We start from the raw sequence: 15,000 nt of genomic DNA on the forward strand, positions 1-15,000 counted from the left end.
ACTAAAACTCACGCCACTGGATTGCCGAAGGCGACGGCTCGTCGGGTGACTGGGCAAGGTAGCGTGGTGGGAGCGTCTCAGCAAGTGTTCGTCCTGCTCATCGTCCACACATGGGAAATCCAACCCATCATCACATTCGTTGTAGGAGAAGAACTGATCTATATTCTTACAAGTATCGACACAATCACCTACGTAATCATAATAGTGGTCTAGTAAGCCCTCCTCTGAGATACAGGTTAAGAGTTCTGGCTTGAGGCGTGGTTCCATCACATCTACAGAGGTTGCAAACGATATAGTTTTGCCTAGTTTATTGTTGTAGTGCTGGTAGCCAGAAGGATTGTGCGGGTTATTCACTGATGGAGGCACCCCTGAATCCATGCCACAGGTACAAACTGGACTAGTGATTGGACCACCAACTGTGATAATTGGCTTATTGACAGTGTTGCTCATACCACTGCCACCTCCTCCTCCTCCTCCTCCTCCTTTTCCACCACCTCCTCCTCCTCCTACTCCTCCCCCTCCTCCTCCACCTTCTCCATTCTCAAGGGGAAGAGCATATGGTTCATGGGACAAATGGGAATCAACTGTTGTGAAGGACACACTTATATCTTGCTTCGCTAGCCGTTCTTTGAAATAACTCAGTAGAAACAAGCAGGAGGCTCCCGTCACAACAAAGAAACTTGCAAAGAAGTATCCTGTTTTGTTGCTGCTTTCATTTATATAACCTGATGAAGAAACAGAAAACAAGCTTTGTAATTGCGAAAATCGCTTATAAATATTTACACAAGAACATGAAACTCGTGTGAAAAATGAACTGTCACAGGTGTCAATATATTACAAATAATAAATCAAGTGAGTGAGATATTGCAGCCAGTAAATTACCAGTAATGGGTACACCAATCAAGATGGGAATGGCAGTGGCTCCCTGAATGAATCCCCAAGCTCTTGAGAAGTGCCTTGCTCTGACTTTTTCTAGTGTCAGCATCTGGAACGCATAGTGAGCTCCTCCTAGTAGGAGACCGTACAGCCACATGAAGAGCACGTACCCATAATAGCCTTTCACAGCAGTCAGAGCCAGGACCGTTACCCCTATTCCAAAGAGATGAACAAGGTATTAATTCAGAAATATACATATTTTCCTCTCTCTCTCTCCCACACCTACACACACACACACACACACACACACACACACACACACACACTAGCTCTGTCTGAAACAAAAATAAGGGATGGAATGAAGTTTCAGTCTACAGGACCTCACTGAATCCAAGGCAAATATCTGTAAGCATCTATCGCATGTTCCTGCAAATCTATTCCAATGATAACGAGAGGTTTTCCTCTTTCATCCGACTAAAGAGGGCTATTAAATGCCAACGAGACGTTTATTCAGTAAGGAAATTATCTCTACCAAGTATTTAAAATTATAAGGTTTTCGGAAATTGCGACTAAAAAGAAGAATGACTTACCAAGTCCGTAGAGAGACGTCTGGCATAAGTACTGGCGGGATATCATGCATTCTTCACTCTGTCGCACCACAATCAGGCCGAATCCAATGCATCCGAGAGCATACGCAAACCCGAGGAAAGTCTGAAGTAAGATCAAGGCTGAATCTTCTAATCCTTCTCGTTGGCCCCCTAAAATCTGTGAAGGAAATTTGACAAGCGTGAAAAGCTGATAAACCAATCAAGAGCAAAAACCATAAAAGCAGTCTGCCTGTACACAATGGGTCGCATCGAGTAATTTACACAATGGGTCACATCGAGTCATTTCTTGTGACAATAGCATCAATATTCAGTCTGACTCCCTCTTTCACTTCAGTTTCCTTCCAGGAGATTCCACGATATTTACTTGGGGTTTATGTTGAAGGTGCCATCATGTTACAATGGGAGACCATAGATCTTCAACTCTTACCTTGAAGTAATGTTCTCCCTTCTGAGTCCTTGACCTCAAATGATTTGAGCTCACGTGTCGACTTGAACATTAATATTTGGAAGAAATATTGCAATGCGACTAGGAAAATGAGAGAAAGCAATGTTCTTTAAAAATTTCTTTTAGTGTCAAAGAAGCACATTTTGGAGCAACAGCATGGGTAGAACAGCGTTTTTATTTTTATTTTGACTGACATAGAATTGGTGGTTCAGGTACAAGTACTCGGAAGCCATCTGGAGAAACAGGAACATAAATCAACGAGTCTATTTTCGTGTAGCTGTGAACTGCGGCTTGCTGGAAGAAAGAACTGCACAGAAGACTGTGTGGCACCGAAATCGCTGGATAAGATCAGAGAGACCTTACCTTACAGACCTTACAATTCGTTCGGGTTGCCCCAGGTCCCTCAGTGTGAGGCGCCTTTGATGTCTACCAGAGAGTTGCTAACGCATCTTCCGTTTCCTGTTTTTTGTAGAAGAGATCCTGAAAGAGGACACAAGGAGGAAAAACATCGAATTGGAAGAATTAAGGATGAAGAGCAGAAAAATCAGGAGAGAGCGTACGGAGAGATACGGAGGCACCAGCTTAGACAACGTTGTCAAAGGATTTGCAGGTTACGTAAAGGTATGTGCGCGCCGCAGTTCACAGCTGCACGAGAATAGACTCGTTGCCATTTTCAATAGGTCGGGATGGTTAAAAAAAAAAGGGGGGGACTTGAACCCCACAGACGATATACCTAAACTTAACGTAAAAGATTGTAAATTTGCGAGTTTGGATGTCAGTTCCCTGTTTACCAAAGTACCAAGTCAAAAAGACGATGGAAATAATAAAAAAAGAATATGGAGGAAGGGCTTTACACAAGTGACCTTGATCATGACGTTTTGATAAAATTGCTAACAGCGGCGCTCAGCGTCAAAGTGTTCAAGTGGAGAAAAAACCATTACATAACAAAAAATGGCGTGGCTATGGGTTCGAGTCTGTCGCTGGTCTTAGCTACCATTTTTATGGAGTGGTTTGAAACGGAAGAGGTGGGTAAATTCAATGCAGGGAACCTAAACATCATCAAATGGTAAGATACGTAGATGAAATCCAAATTCTTTATAAGGGAGAAAGGGAAGAATGACACAAGCTCCTACAAAACATAAACCAAATGAACAAATCAATTTCACACTAGATTTAAGGTACTCAGAAAGAAGGCACACACCAATAAATACATAAATATTTTCTCCAGTCATAAGAAAGAAAGTAAGTTGGGAGAATATGTTTGGCTATCAGGCTTGCATCTGCTGCCTGATTTCTAGACGAAGTGCTGGAATACCTGAGGGGGGGGGGTTTAGGAGGTTAGGGTACCCTAAGTACTGGTGGGAACGGGCACACACTAGGGCAAGGAACATGACAATACTGCAGATACTTACGAGGTAGAATAGAGGAGTGTATAAACCCACAGACATGACAGCGGAGGTCAAGATAAGGATTTGAACCGATCGAATTTTCAGGCAACTCAGGTCGAAGTAGGGTGGCTTCTCGGAGTCCTGCTTCTTCTTATCTTTCACTTGCTGCGAATCGGAGTCGGAGGAAAAAAGGGGAAAAGTCAGAAAAGATCCCAATGGTCAGCATTTTTAGAGTTAAATTTTTGCTTATTAATGAAATACATCAATCGAAATTGGCCAAATTTCTATTTTACTACTCATTTGAGATGACTAGCACACCTCACCATCATGGTGAAGACACTGCTGAAATGATTTGAATTCAAAGCCCTTATATAAGTTAAAAAAGGTTTATTCATACAAATTCTGTACCCCATACCGATAGGTAGCCACTCCAGAATAAGAAAAAAATTCAATCCTTTCAATAAAAAATGTAAAAAGATGCTAAAAAGAATAATGACAGAACAGCCTGCTTTCAAAGAGATGAAAATGGGAAGAGAACAACGGTCAGCCTCATTAAATGAACATAATCCGATTGAAAGCTTTACACTGAATGTTGTCAATTATATCTCCCAAGCTTCTGTCATATCCCCTTTGAAGTAACCTGTTACACAGACCATCTTCCATTTTAATCATTATATATTTTTTCAGTCAGTGGATGAAATGCAGTAAATAAGGAAATGACGACCAGCTGGTCAATTATGACGAAGAAGCACTGCAAGGGCTGAACTTTACCCATATGGTAGGCTAGTGACAGAAGAGTGTAAACTGGTCTTAAGGTAGAACATGTCCTTGTGCGGTCATAGTCCGTAGAGACGGTTACGTATTGAAGTGGATACGAGGCCTGGTGGGAAACTCTAGGCTATATGTCAGCAAACATTAACGTCATATGATAGCTCACTAATGCAACTGTTCCAAAACAGTTGGCACGAAAGGAGGGCTCAAGAGAAAAAAAAGGCAAAAAAAAGGGAGGGCTCAAGAAAAAAAACTGCACTAAAGGAGGGGTCTGAAGACAAGAAGGCACAAGAGGCGGGCTAAAAAGAAAAAAAAGCACAAAAGGAGGGCTACAGAAAAAAGGCACAAAAGAAGGGCTAAATAGAAAAAAAGGCACAAAAGGAGGGCTACAGAAAAAAGGGCACAAAAAAGGGCTAAATAGAAAAAAAAGGCACAAAAGGAGGGCTACAGAAAAAAGGGCACAAAAGAAGGGTTAAATAGAAAAAAAAGGCACAAAAGGAGGGCTACAGAAAAAAGGGCACAAAAGAAGGGCTAAATAGAAAAAAAAGGCACAAAAGGAGGGCTAAAGAGAAAAAAAGGCACAAAAGGAGGGGTAAAGAGAAAAAAAGTCACAAAAGGAGGGGGCTAAACAGAAAAAAAGGCACAAAAGGAGGGCTGAGAAAAACACGGTACAAAAGGAGGGCTAAAGAGAGAGAGAGAGAGAGAGAGAGAGAGAGAGAGAGAGAGAGAGAGAGAGAAAAGACAACAGCAACATTCATACGCTAACTGCTAAACGGGAATGAAGCAGCTGTTTCATAAACCTACACAGAAGGCACTGGAGCGCTTCGAACCCACCCACACAAACTGTACCAGTCACCCAATCTCATGCACGGATTCTCTCTTGCGTTTCCTGGACATTAACCCTCTTCCTTTCGAATACCTTTGCCACTGCCATGCCACCTATTCTACTATTTCTAGGTTCTCCTCGCCTTCCTCCCAACACTTCCAAGTTTTATACGATATTCATCATCCACTCTGTCCACACTCTGCCCCATCCTTTCCCCTGCGCTATCCCCTCCCAAAAATCTGCCATTTCTCACATTTTCAGTCGTTCTTATTATGAATATTCTACTCAAACAGTTCACCTAAACCATCTAAATCATTTTTCTTTCATTCACAATCAGCATGTAAACTTCTCTTCCAAAAGGGATTGTTGGCTCAGCAATCTCTTCAACATTCCCACCCTGGCATCCACAGACAACTCAGGCCTCTCCCTGATCTTCTGCACACACCCTGCTTTCTTTCTTGATCCCCTTATCCTGTGACTCGTCTCTTCTCTCATTCTGCCATTCTCTTTTATATTTATTCTACTTAAGAATCAGCCTCTTCCTTTCTTACGGAATTAACATTAACCTCTACTGCTCCTGGTTTCAACCGGTGTACATTGTCATTTGACTTTGTCCTCTTGCAAGCACTTTCAAATGGCCATTAGGCTTTTTAGTCCTTTGGGTCAAAAACCTGGTCGCCATTGCAGGTAATAGCAAAAGTGTACACAGCCTGAAGAGAATGAGACTGAAAAGATTTTAATGGAAGTGCAGTCTCAAAGGCTTCAGTAAGAGAATACAGAGTTAATCGTCCTTTGCAGATGTAAAGCATACTGCCCTAATATGGAAAACTGCAGTATCTGCAAATTTTCGAAATTGAGATATGTCACCTACTGGGCTCGTGAAACACTAATACACAAGTTACTGCAGTTTCAGAATGATTCTTCAATGATTTATTTAGGGGGGTCCCAATTGCGGCATCTGCAAAATCAGTAGTAAGGCAAGGGAAAACTGCAGTATATACCATTTTTCTCAGTTATGTATTTTTACAGATAATGCAGTCTTCCATTTTAGGGCAACATTGATACTGAATCCGCGTGAAAGGAAAAAAAAAAGGCTTTTACTGCGATGATCCAGATATGTGGAAGAAGGGTTTAGGAGTAAGAAATGTTAAGATACAAAGAATATGTGATAAAAAGGTTAGCGTAAGAAGGAGATAAATAGACAATTTCGAGGTCGAGGTTTTTTAATTAAGTGGAGGCATCGGAGGAGGGTAGGTGGGTCAAAAGGCTCTTCAGTGTGAAAGCCGAAGGTGTGGAGGGTAAGTTAACTAACCTCGTTGAGGTCATAATGATGAGTATCAAGTGGTATCAAAAGGAGATGACATACTCGGGAGGGGGAGGGGGGGCGGGAGCGTTCACAGAATGGCCGCCAGTGTTTGCTGGGACATATCATTCCTCTACGCACTTCAGTGTTTAGTGTTAGACTAACCTACCATCCCTAATCCTCCCTGACTGCGTTTCTTATTCTTAGTTTTGAGAACTCAACCTACATGGTTATCCAAACGAATCGATTACAAGTGAATTTCACCAAATACCATTTCTAGAATTGAAAACCAACATACAGGCTAATAACTAATCCGAACGCAACAGGCTTCTGCGGCTAAAAAAAATTATATCCCCTCCCAATAAATAATAAGTAGACGTATTAAGTTAACAAATAACTCTCTTCCATTCCAAGAGGCAATTCAACTTGTAAAACTTCAAAACCTGAGTTCATGGAGAGGAAAAATGGAGTGAGATTCCTGTAATACGTAAAACAATCCAAGCTTGAGCAGGGAAACTCGCCTACACTGACGATGCTAAACATGAGGATTAATCAAAGAATGAAAAATTCATTTTGCTCTTCTTAATAAATGGAAGTTAACTCTGTTGGTTTTATGTGCAATGTTCCTCACAAAACTTGAAAAAAAAACTGAAAAAACATTCAACAAAAAGATGCCATAACATGCGATTTTCCTGCTATTTCTGGTAATTTGTGTTTTACTTCAGTCTCTCATTTTTCCCCAATTTTCTAAAGATAAAATAAAGGGGACTCTGAAACTACACAAAAAATGAATGGCAATTTACTATAAATAGCGAAAAATAAAGATACTTTCTTGATTGCCATTTAGCTCCTAACAAGCAATATTTCAAAAATCAAAGCCTTAAAGACTGATTCACATTATACCATCGCGTCACCGACACACCACGTCTCGTCACCGTCCCATCAGCCGTGCCTTGTATTCACACTATCCATCATAATCCGCGTTCAGTTCAGCCCAACCTCAGCGATCACAGATTTTAGCGGTAAGAAACCCATAAGCACCGTCATCATTGTCACGTCACGTCACGTCACGTCACGTCAAAATATTCTTTCCGAGAAAACGTGTCGTGATGTGACGGTGGATGCCGTGTGCTTGATGGCGGGGCGACGTGATGGTGTGAACAAGTCCACCTGATTACATGTAAGAAATTCTCACGTACTTTGACGTGACGTGATGTGTCGGTGACGTGATGTTCAAATGTGAATCAGCCTTAATGCAACAAGCAAAATTAATCTTTCAGCAACGAAAGGCAAACTCCAGCGTACTTCACGGATTAGAAAATGAAACATGGGTGTTTGAACCCGCAGACTTGACCTATAAACCCACAACGAAAAACTGTTTGGAGAGAAAATAAAAAAAAGATTCGTAACACCTAACCAACGGATACCTTAATGTAAAAGAGGGTCGAAAACTCTTCAAAACATCACAGACATACACCCATAAATGTGATTATCCACTATTAGTTTTAACTATATAAGAACTGAATGTACTATGTGGCAATGGTACAATTTTAATGCAGCTTCCAAGGCCGTGCCAAAAATCTAACCAATCAAATGAGGAGAAAGAGAGAATAAGGAAAAAAAAAATGAACTGAAAATGCATCATACATATTTTCTCAAAAGCTTATTCTCTTTTATGATGCATGTGAATATGCGTTTGTTTCTTGATCTGTCCTTGCTTGTATTGCTAAAATTCTATCTCCTAGGAAGGAAATTCAGCTCCTCCAAGATAAAACGACGATGGGCCTCAACCTCCTAAACAGGATCACATTGCTACAAGCCATATACCACATACTCAGTACGTTCCACATCCAAATGTTCAGAGTACAGGTTGAATACTGCTGTAGTCCTGACAAACCTCAGGAAAGATCACTGCAGCGCATAAAAGTCATCCAGCAACGTTATGAGGCTGATCCTGGGGCCTTCTATGTGGAGAAGAATATGTCTTCTGAGCGCAGAAACACAGAATAGGAGAAAACTTAGCAAATGTAAGTAGTCCTAAAACAAACAGAACAGAAATAATAACAATAAATTTTGAAACAATAGAAGTTCCAGTCTGCTGAAATTTTGCTCAAAGCTATGAAAAATGATATAGAAATCCACCTAAGAACAGAATGCTGGCATGCATAAGCTTACACGAGGAATTAGACCCTACATAACGCAAGCTGGCACACTACTATCCACTGTGCAGCTGCTGGATATGCAAGACAGAACCAAAAATCTTCACAAAGGAATGCAGAGAGCCAGCACCCTGGGTCACAGACCCAAGTCGATATAACTTAAAAGTGCTCCCTGCACTCAAAGCACAATGTAAAGCACACACACGAAAGCAGTGGCCCATGAGGCAATCAAAGGCACAGCCGCGGAAAACAAATACTACATAGATGGGTCAGATGAACCGCAAATACTGGCAGCAGCAGCAGCAGCAGCAGAAGCCGCCAAAAACTTCAAAGGAAGCTGGAGATTGTTACTCAATGCTTCAGTTCTACATGCAGGGTTAGCGGCAATCTTCAAAGCTGTGGAAGACTCGTGCAATAAACAAGGGCGCATTACAGCCCACATGGGTTCCAAGGGTGCAATGCTCGCACTAAAATTAACCAAACCTAAAGACAATGTGACACTAATAACAGCAGTCACGTCAATTGCCACATCACATTAAGCTGCAGACAGGAAAGTCGCCCTCAATTGGATACCAAGTCATGTTGGGACCCAGGAAAGTGAAGAGTCTGATACCTAAGCAAGAAGTGCTCTCAGCTGCAACAAATCGAGCACAAAGACGCACCTTTCACTCAAACTGCTGTAGAAAATGGCAAAAATCTATGCCAAAGCACAAGAAGAAAGTAAAGTACTGCAGTACGACCTACAAAACTCAAGAACTGCCAAGTCGTATACTGACGGCGCAGATCTAAAGCCCCATGGTGTCACCATGCAGACTACATACTCAAAAACTCGTAGTAATTATTCACAGGCTAATACTGTGAATTCACAGGCCATTACTGGGACATCGCTGCATCTGGTAACTGAACGAAGAAAGACTGTGCAAATATGGCTGACAATCAGCCACTACCTCTCGCACTGTCCGGAGACATATCCTCTCATGCGCTGTACAATCGCCTACACATACCACCGCACACATTCTGGCAAACATGCATCTGTATGAGCCTTCCTCACCTCCTACCCTCCTCCCCGGTAAACCAAGGGCCGACCATCCTTGAGGGAGATACACAAACAAGACACATTCATATACCTTTACACTCTACAGTCCTCTCTCGAGGGACACACACACACACACACACACACACACACACACACACACACGCACGCACGAGCCAACAGCTCTCCTCGAGAGACGAACACAAAACATGTCGCCCTCCTGGCAGATGGAAACTCCACCACTTTTATTTATTTTTTTTTTTGCCTTAGCAGCGCCCTCTATCTTCTTCTTCTACTCACATTCTTTAATTTTCCTTTTACTTGACTGACACTCGCTGCTGTAACACCTTTTCTTCTACTGTCAGGTTTACAGCGGCTGCAACCCAGCCGGTCTCATTTTTCCTGTTCCTAATTAACTGCCAGAATTTTAACAGACTGCTCCAGTCACAGGCTGCTCAAGGAGCAAGAACCCGTAACGGCACGTGGGTGACTTAATCCTACGACTAGTACTGTCAGAGATCAGTCTACTCTCGTCTCTTGGCGCGATCATGTTCAGTAGAGCTTCCGGACGACCCACACCTTATTTCAATACCAGCTTAAAATTTCCCCATAAAATTCTAATGCTTGGCAGCCGTGATGTTATGACAAATGACGAGGTAAATAATATTGACCTCTACATTTATGGAAGAATGAATGACACACCGGAGAGTTACTGGCGAACTACAGATGCAGTGCAATACAGATACAGTGAAAGAGCAATTATAAGAAATACTGAAACATGCTTTGAACAAATTACAGGCGGCTGATGCAGCAATCACACTGAATTCAACTTTCTTGCAAGGTTCTTCTGCCTACATATTGTTTGCTATTATTATTATTATTATTATTATTATTATTATTATTATTATTATTATTATTGTTATTATTATTATTACTGTTAATACTATTATTATTATTATTATTATTATTATTATTATTATTATTATTACTATTATCATCATCACAGTGATCTTCCTAAGAGTAAATTACAGTTAGGTAAAACAGATTTCTAACAACATATACCTTTCTCTTCTGGTTCTTGAGATGTAGGATGGCCCTCCTTTGTGGGTGATAAAGCGATGCAGATCGATAAAAGATTCCGAGAAAGAAACTCGTAAACACTACCCCTGTCACTGCCTGCAGTCCAAGACGCCAGCCCACCGATCTGGAAAATTCGCAGTTATTAACATCGTGAGGCATGCGTTTCCACTGCGTCCTCAATACACACACCATTGAAATAATTAACAGAGAGAGAGAGAGAGAAAAAAAAAGGGAAATAAGAATGATCTGAAACTGTTCGTGAAGCAATATTCATATTGCCAATCATGCTTAATATCATTATTATTATTATTATTATTATTATTATTATTATTACTCAGTAGATGAAACCTTTTCATAAGGAACAAGCTCACCACAGGGGGCCACTGACTTGAAATTCAAGCTTCCAAAGAATATGGTGTTCATTAGGAAGAAAGAGGAAATAAAGGGAAATACAGAAAGAGATAATGATATTCATTGTACTTTTCTTTATAAGACAAATATCGTTGTTCATGTGCAATCTATTTAATTTACTGGACCTGAAAATCGAAGTATAAAAACACGGTAGAGATCGAAGACCAATGATTTCATGGTCTCATCCGCAAACACAAAAGATCACTAAGCCCACTGGCATACAATGCACGCTATTAGTTGTTGCGTTATGTCATTTTTTGTCGCCTGAATAATGATATTGCTGGAGAGCATTGTGTTCATTCTGGTTACTGCTGTTTGGTAAACAAGAGGCATTTTCAATCATTTGTTCTGCGTGAGTTACTCTATCTCATACTTGCAGAAAAGATTATTAGGTTTCGTGCTCGTTGAGATCAAACAAACTCCTCGTTGTCTGCAAGAATAACATAACAGATTGAAACGAAACTATTCAGAAAGTAGTTTAACGTTCTCCTAAATCAATGGTTCTCAGTCTTTTTTTAGTGATGGCACCCTAACTAATGTAATAATTACCGGGGCACCCCTTCTTCTTCACCATCCCACCATATCGCATGAATTAACTTCTTATCTTATGAATAAAATTATTATCCACACTCAAACCAAAATCAGCACACAGTACAAACAGAAATATACTGCACAAACAAAGAGCATATCAGAAGAATTAGATAAACATAATTAGAGTAGACACACTGATAATAATTATATGAAGACTTCTGCAAACTTCTTTTTTTAAATGTTCATTGAGATGATCTAGCCAAGACAAAATTCATGAAAATCTTGCGGCACCCCTAGGCACTGTCTGTGGCACTCCAGAATGCCACGGCATCCAGTTTGAGAATCATTGTCCTAAACAAAAGTGCGATAACTTGATGTAATATAATGCACTGCACAAATTAACGCTTTTGAGATGCTTGTCAATCCAAAAGCAAATTTATGTCTTAGATCCAGTGACTTGAAAATGATCAGCCAATATTTTTACTGCTCCATCCAGTTTTCATTTTGGATAAATCATAGCTAAACCTCCACCCCTTCCAATTCCCCTCGGTCAGAACCAACTTATCCTACCTCTTCCTCTTCCTCGAGTCTATGGTTCTTAAAAATCCCCATTCTTCTCCCTCTCTGGTTCTTAAAGATCTCTATCCTTCCCCCTCTCTGGTTCTTAAAGATCCCTATCCTTCTCCCTCTCTGGTTCTTAAAGATCTCTATCCTTCTCCCTCTCTGGTTCTTAAAGATCCCTATCCTTCTCCCTCTCCGGTTCTTAAAGATCTCTATCCTTCTCCCTCTCTGGTTCTTAAAGATCCCTATCCTTCTCCCTCTCTGGTTCTTAAAGATCTCTATCCTTCTCCCTCTCTGGTTCTTAAAGATCCCTATCCTTCTCCCTCTCTGGTTCTTAAAGATCTCTATCCTTCTCCCTCTCTGGTTCTTAAAAATCCCTATCCTTCCCCTCTCTGGTTCTCAAAGACCTATATCCTTCTCCCCAGTTACTCTGGAATGGAATGGATGGAATATAGAGTTAGGCCAAAGATCAAGCACTGGGACCTATGGGGTCATTCAGCGCTGGAAAGGAAATTGAGAGTAGAAAGGTTTGAAAGGTGCACCAGGAGGAAAACCTCACAGCTGCACTATGAAATAATTGTTAGGAGAGAGTGGTAAGTAAGATGGAAGAAAAAATGTGAAAGGAGGTACAGTATAAAGAATGAAAGCGGCTGCAGCTAGGGGTCCAAGGGACGCCGCAAAGAACCTTCAGTAATGCCTGCCGTGCACCGCGCCCCAGTGACTTTGAGAAATTCAATCATCGTTGCATATGCCACAATGGACTATCTGTAGGCATCTACAAAAGGTATACAACGGCATGGAACAATAGCGTGAAAGATGAGACAGTGCCCACATCATCAAGAGCAATGGTTTGTAACTTAAGAGACTGTACTGCCTTTGAGATGCAAAAGAGTTAACCCCACACTACTACGAACTTTGTTCCTTTGTGGAAACCAATTACTCATGATTCAGTGTTTACATATGATAATTCATTCACACCGTGACTGCTGAACGTCTGATAAATTCGTTTAATGAAATAGATAACAAAGTCTGTCTTGAAGCAGAGAAACGCAGCAGTCTTCAACGGAGACAAATCTGAAGTATACTCTTTTTAAAGAATCTAGAGGAGCCACCCATCATCTCGAGCCAGACAAACACATTTGCCTAAAGACAAAAATCTCGAATCAAATACCTCGAGGGTAATCATCTCCAAAGGCCTAAATTGCTCAGCTCAGACCAACATATTCTCTGCGAAGTAATCAAACAGTACCACGAGCACATAATGGGTAATGTAGGCTAGATCAATTAAACAACGTGGGTGAAGGCCATTTAGGGTAAATGTCATTCCAAAGCTTTTAAACATGGGACCTTTGGGCCGTAACTCAACTATAATTCTAAATTTGAGGTTAAGTGCTCCCTACCCCACCCTACACTGTATCATAATCCAGCTGGTGTTGCTCCATGGAAATTTCCCCTGGTATACATCAGCCTCTATCAATCAACCAGAATACTTCACAAAATAAGACGTATTCTTACATCTCATTCCAGATGACATAAATGTGTTGCCACTAGTCAGTTTGCCGATCCTGACAGAATGCATCAAACAAGAAACGAACATTGTATTGTACTAAGTTCCAAAAGTTGATCAGATATTATTACTTTCCGCATTCTACGTTTAATCTACGGATATTCTCTCTCTCTCTCTCTCTCTCTCTCTCTCTCTCTCTCTCTCTCTCTCTCTGCTAATACTTGTTTGTCCACATACTGCTACAAATTGTGAACAGGGCAAATTTGGGATGAAGTCTGCACGACCTTGACATAAGACATGTACTGTATATAAAACAGAGGAAAAGATATATGCCTTTCAGCAATATGGTTTTCTCTTGAACATGCATAGAAATTACACCTTGAAACACACAACATAATGAAAATGCATAAATACTGAGTTTTTCCAGCAATGCCCAGGACTAAAATGAAAGCACATATTAGGTAACATAAGCTCTAAAAAAAATCCTATTTAAAAACCATATTACATTTTTCTACAGGTTAATAAAAAAATTCAAATTATGAGATAGACCCTAAAAGATATAATCAATGATATGACAAGTCACTTTTATGTGCATGTGCCGAAAGGATTGGCAGTTGCCTTACCTGATCGTTTCCTTGAAGAACACGGAAAAAAGGGTGATGCCGATGCCGCAGCCGGACTGAGCGATGATTTCGACAAATTCTCGTCGTCTTTTGAAATACTGGCCCAGCATTAGGTTCGCTGTCTCTCTCGTCATGCCCACGCCAATGCCCAACACCAAGCCATAGCTTGTAGGGGACATAATGCCAAAATTAATTCAAAAGGGACACCCATTACAAAAAAAGGTAATCACACGCCTTAAGGTTTAAGCACATACATACACTACAATTCTTGCTGTAATGTATTTACTGATAGCATAAACTTTATATAAACCTAACACTTCTCATTCTCAGCACTCTAAAGGTGCGTTGTCAATGCAGCGGCTGAAGCGTCTGTAGCCACGAGGCTGTAGCCTCGCGGCTCCCAACTTGCCTCGCGGCCACAGACGCTTCAGCCGCTGCAATGACAAAGCACCTTTGCGATTCATTTTTTTCCTGGTAAGAAACACAAAGCTTTTGTACATCCTTACTGCCATTTTCTTCACTGCAAAGAACATTCAAGACGAAATATAAATACACAAAACAGGGGAAACCTCCAAGGAAACATCGAGACCACACACTCACCTTAGAAAGACCTGGTGAATCTGCAGAGCGAACGACGCGAAGAGAACGGCCAACGCCATGACTAGACCTCCGATGACCGCCGTCAGCCGCGTCGATTTTCTCCTGCACACGGCCACCACTATCGGGGCTGCTAGGCGAGATATGGCCATACTTGTGGAGCCGACCCAACCTATGTTAGCGTGGTGACAGACAAACTGACAATGTAATGTGATGCTTGATTGAACTGAACTGAAGTTATTGAATATAGAATTGAGGCAAAAGGCCAGGCACTGAAACGG

General features: G+C 41.1%; 1 protein-coding gene across 6 annotated transcripts in view; it reads right to left on the reverse strand.

Moving 5' to 3' along the window:
- LOC136847251 (monocarboxylate transporter 12-like) overlaps positions 1–15,000 on the reverse strand; it is a 578,535-nt gene that overhangs the window by 686 nt on the left and 562,849 nt on the right. For all 6 annotated transcript variants that reach the window (XM_067118753.1, XM_067118754.1, XM_067118751.1 and 3 more), the window contains 7 exons: positions 14,723–14,891; positions 14,123–14,287; positions 10,472–10,613; positions 3,342–3,482; positions 1,467–1,641; positions 883–1,089; positions 1–725 (listed from right to left, as the gene is read on the reverse strand). The exon at positions 1–725 is cut by the window's left edge and continues 686 nt beyond it. In XM_067118753.1, the coding sequence (XP_066974854.1) occupies positions 1–725; positions 883–1,089; positions 1,467–1,641; positions 3,342–3,482; positions 10,472–10,613; positions 14,123–14,287; positions 14,723–14,891 (1,724 nt within the window). The remainder of the gene's footprint in view (positions 726–882; positions 1,090–1,466; positions 1,642–3,341; positions 3,483–10,471; positions 10,614–14,122; positions 14,288–14,722; positions 14,892–15,000) is intronic.

The sequence above is a fragment of the Macrobrachium rosenbergii genome, chromosome 16 (genome assembly GCF_040412425.1).
Source record: "Macrobrachium rosenbergii isolate ZJJX-2024 chromosome 16, ASM4041242v1, whole genome shotgun sequence".
Taxonomy (NCBI): domain Eukaryota; kingdom Metazoa; phylum Arthropoda; class Malacostraca; order Decapoda; family Palaemonidae; genus Macrobrachium; species Macrobrachium rosenbergii.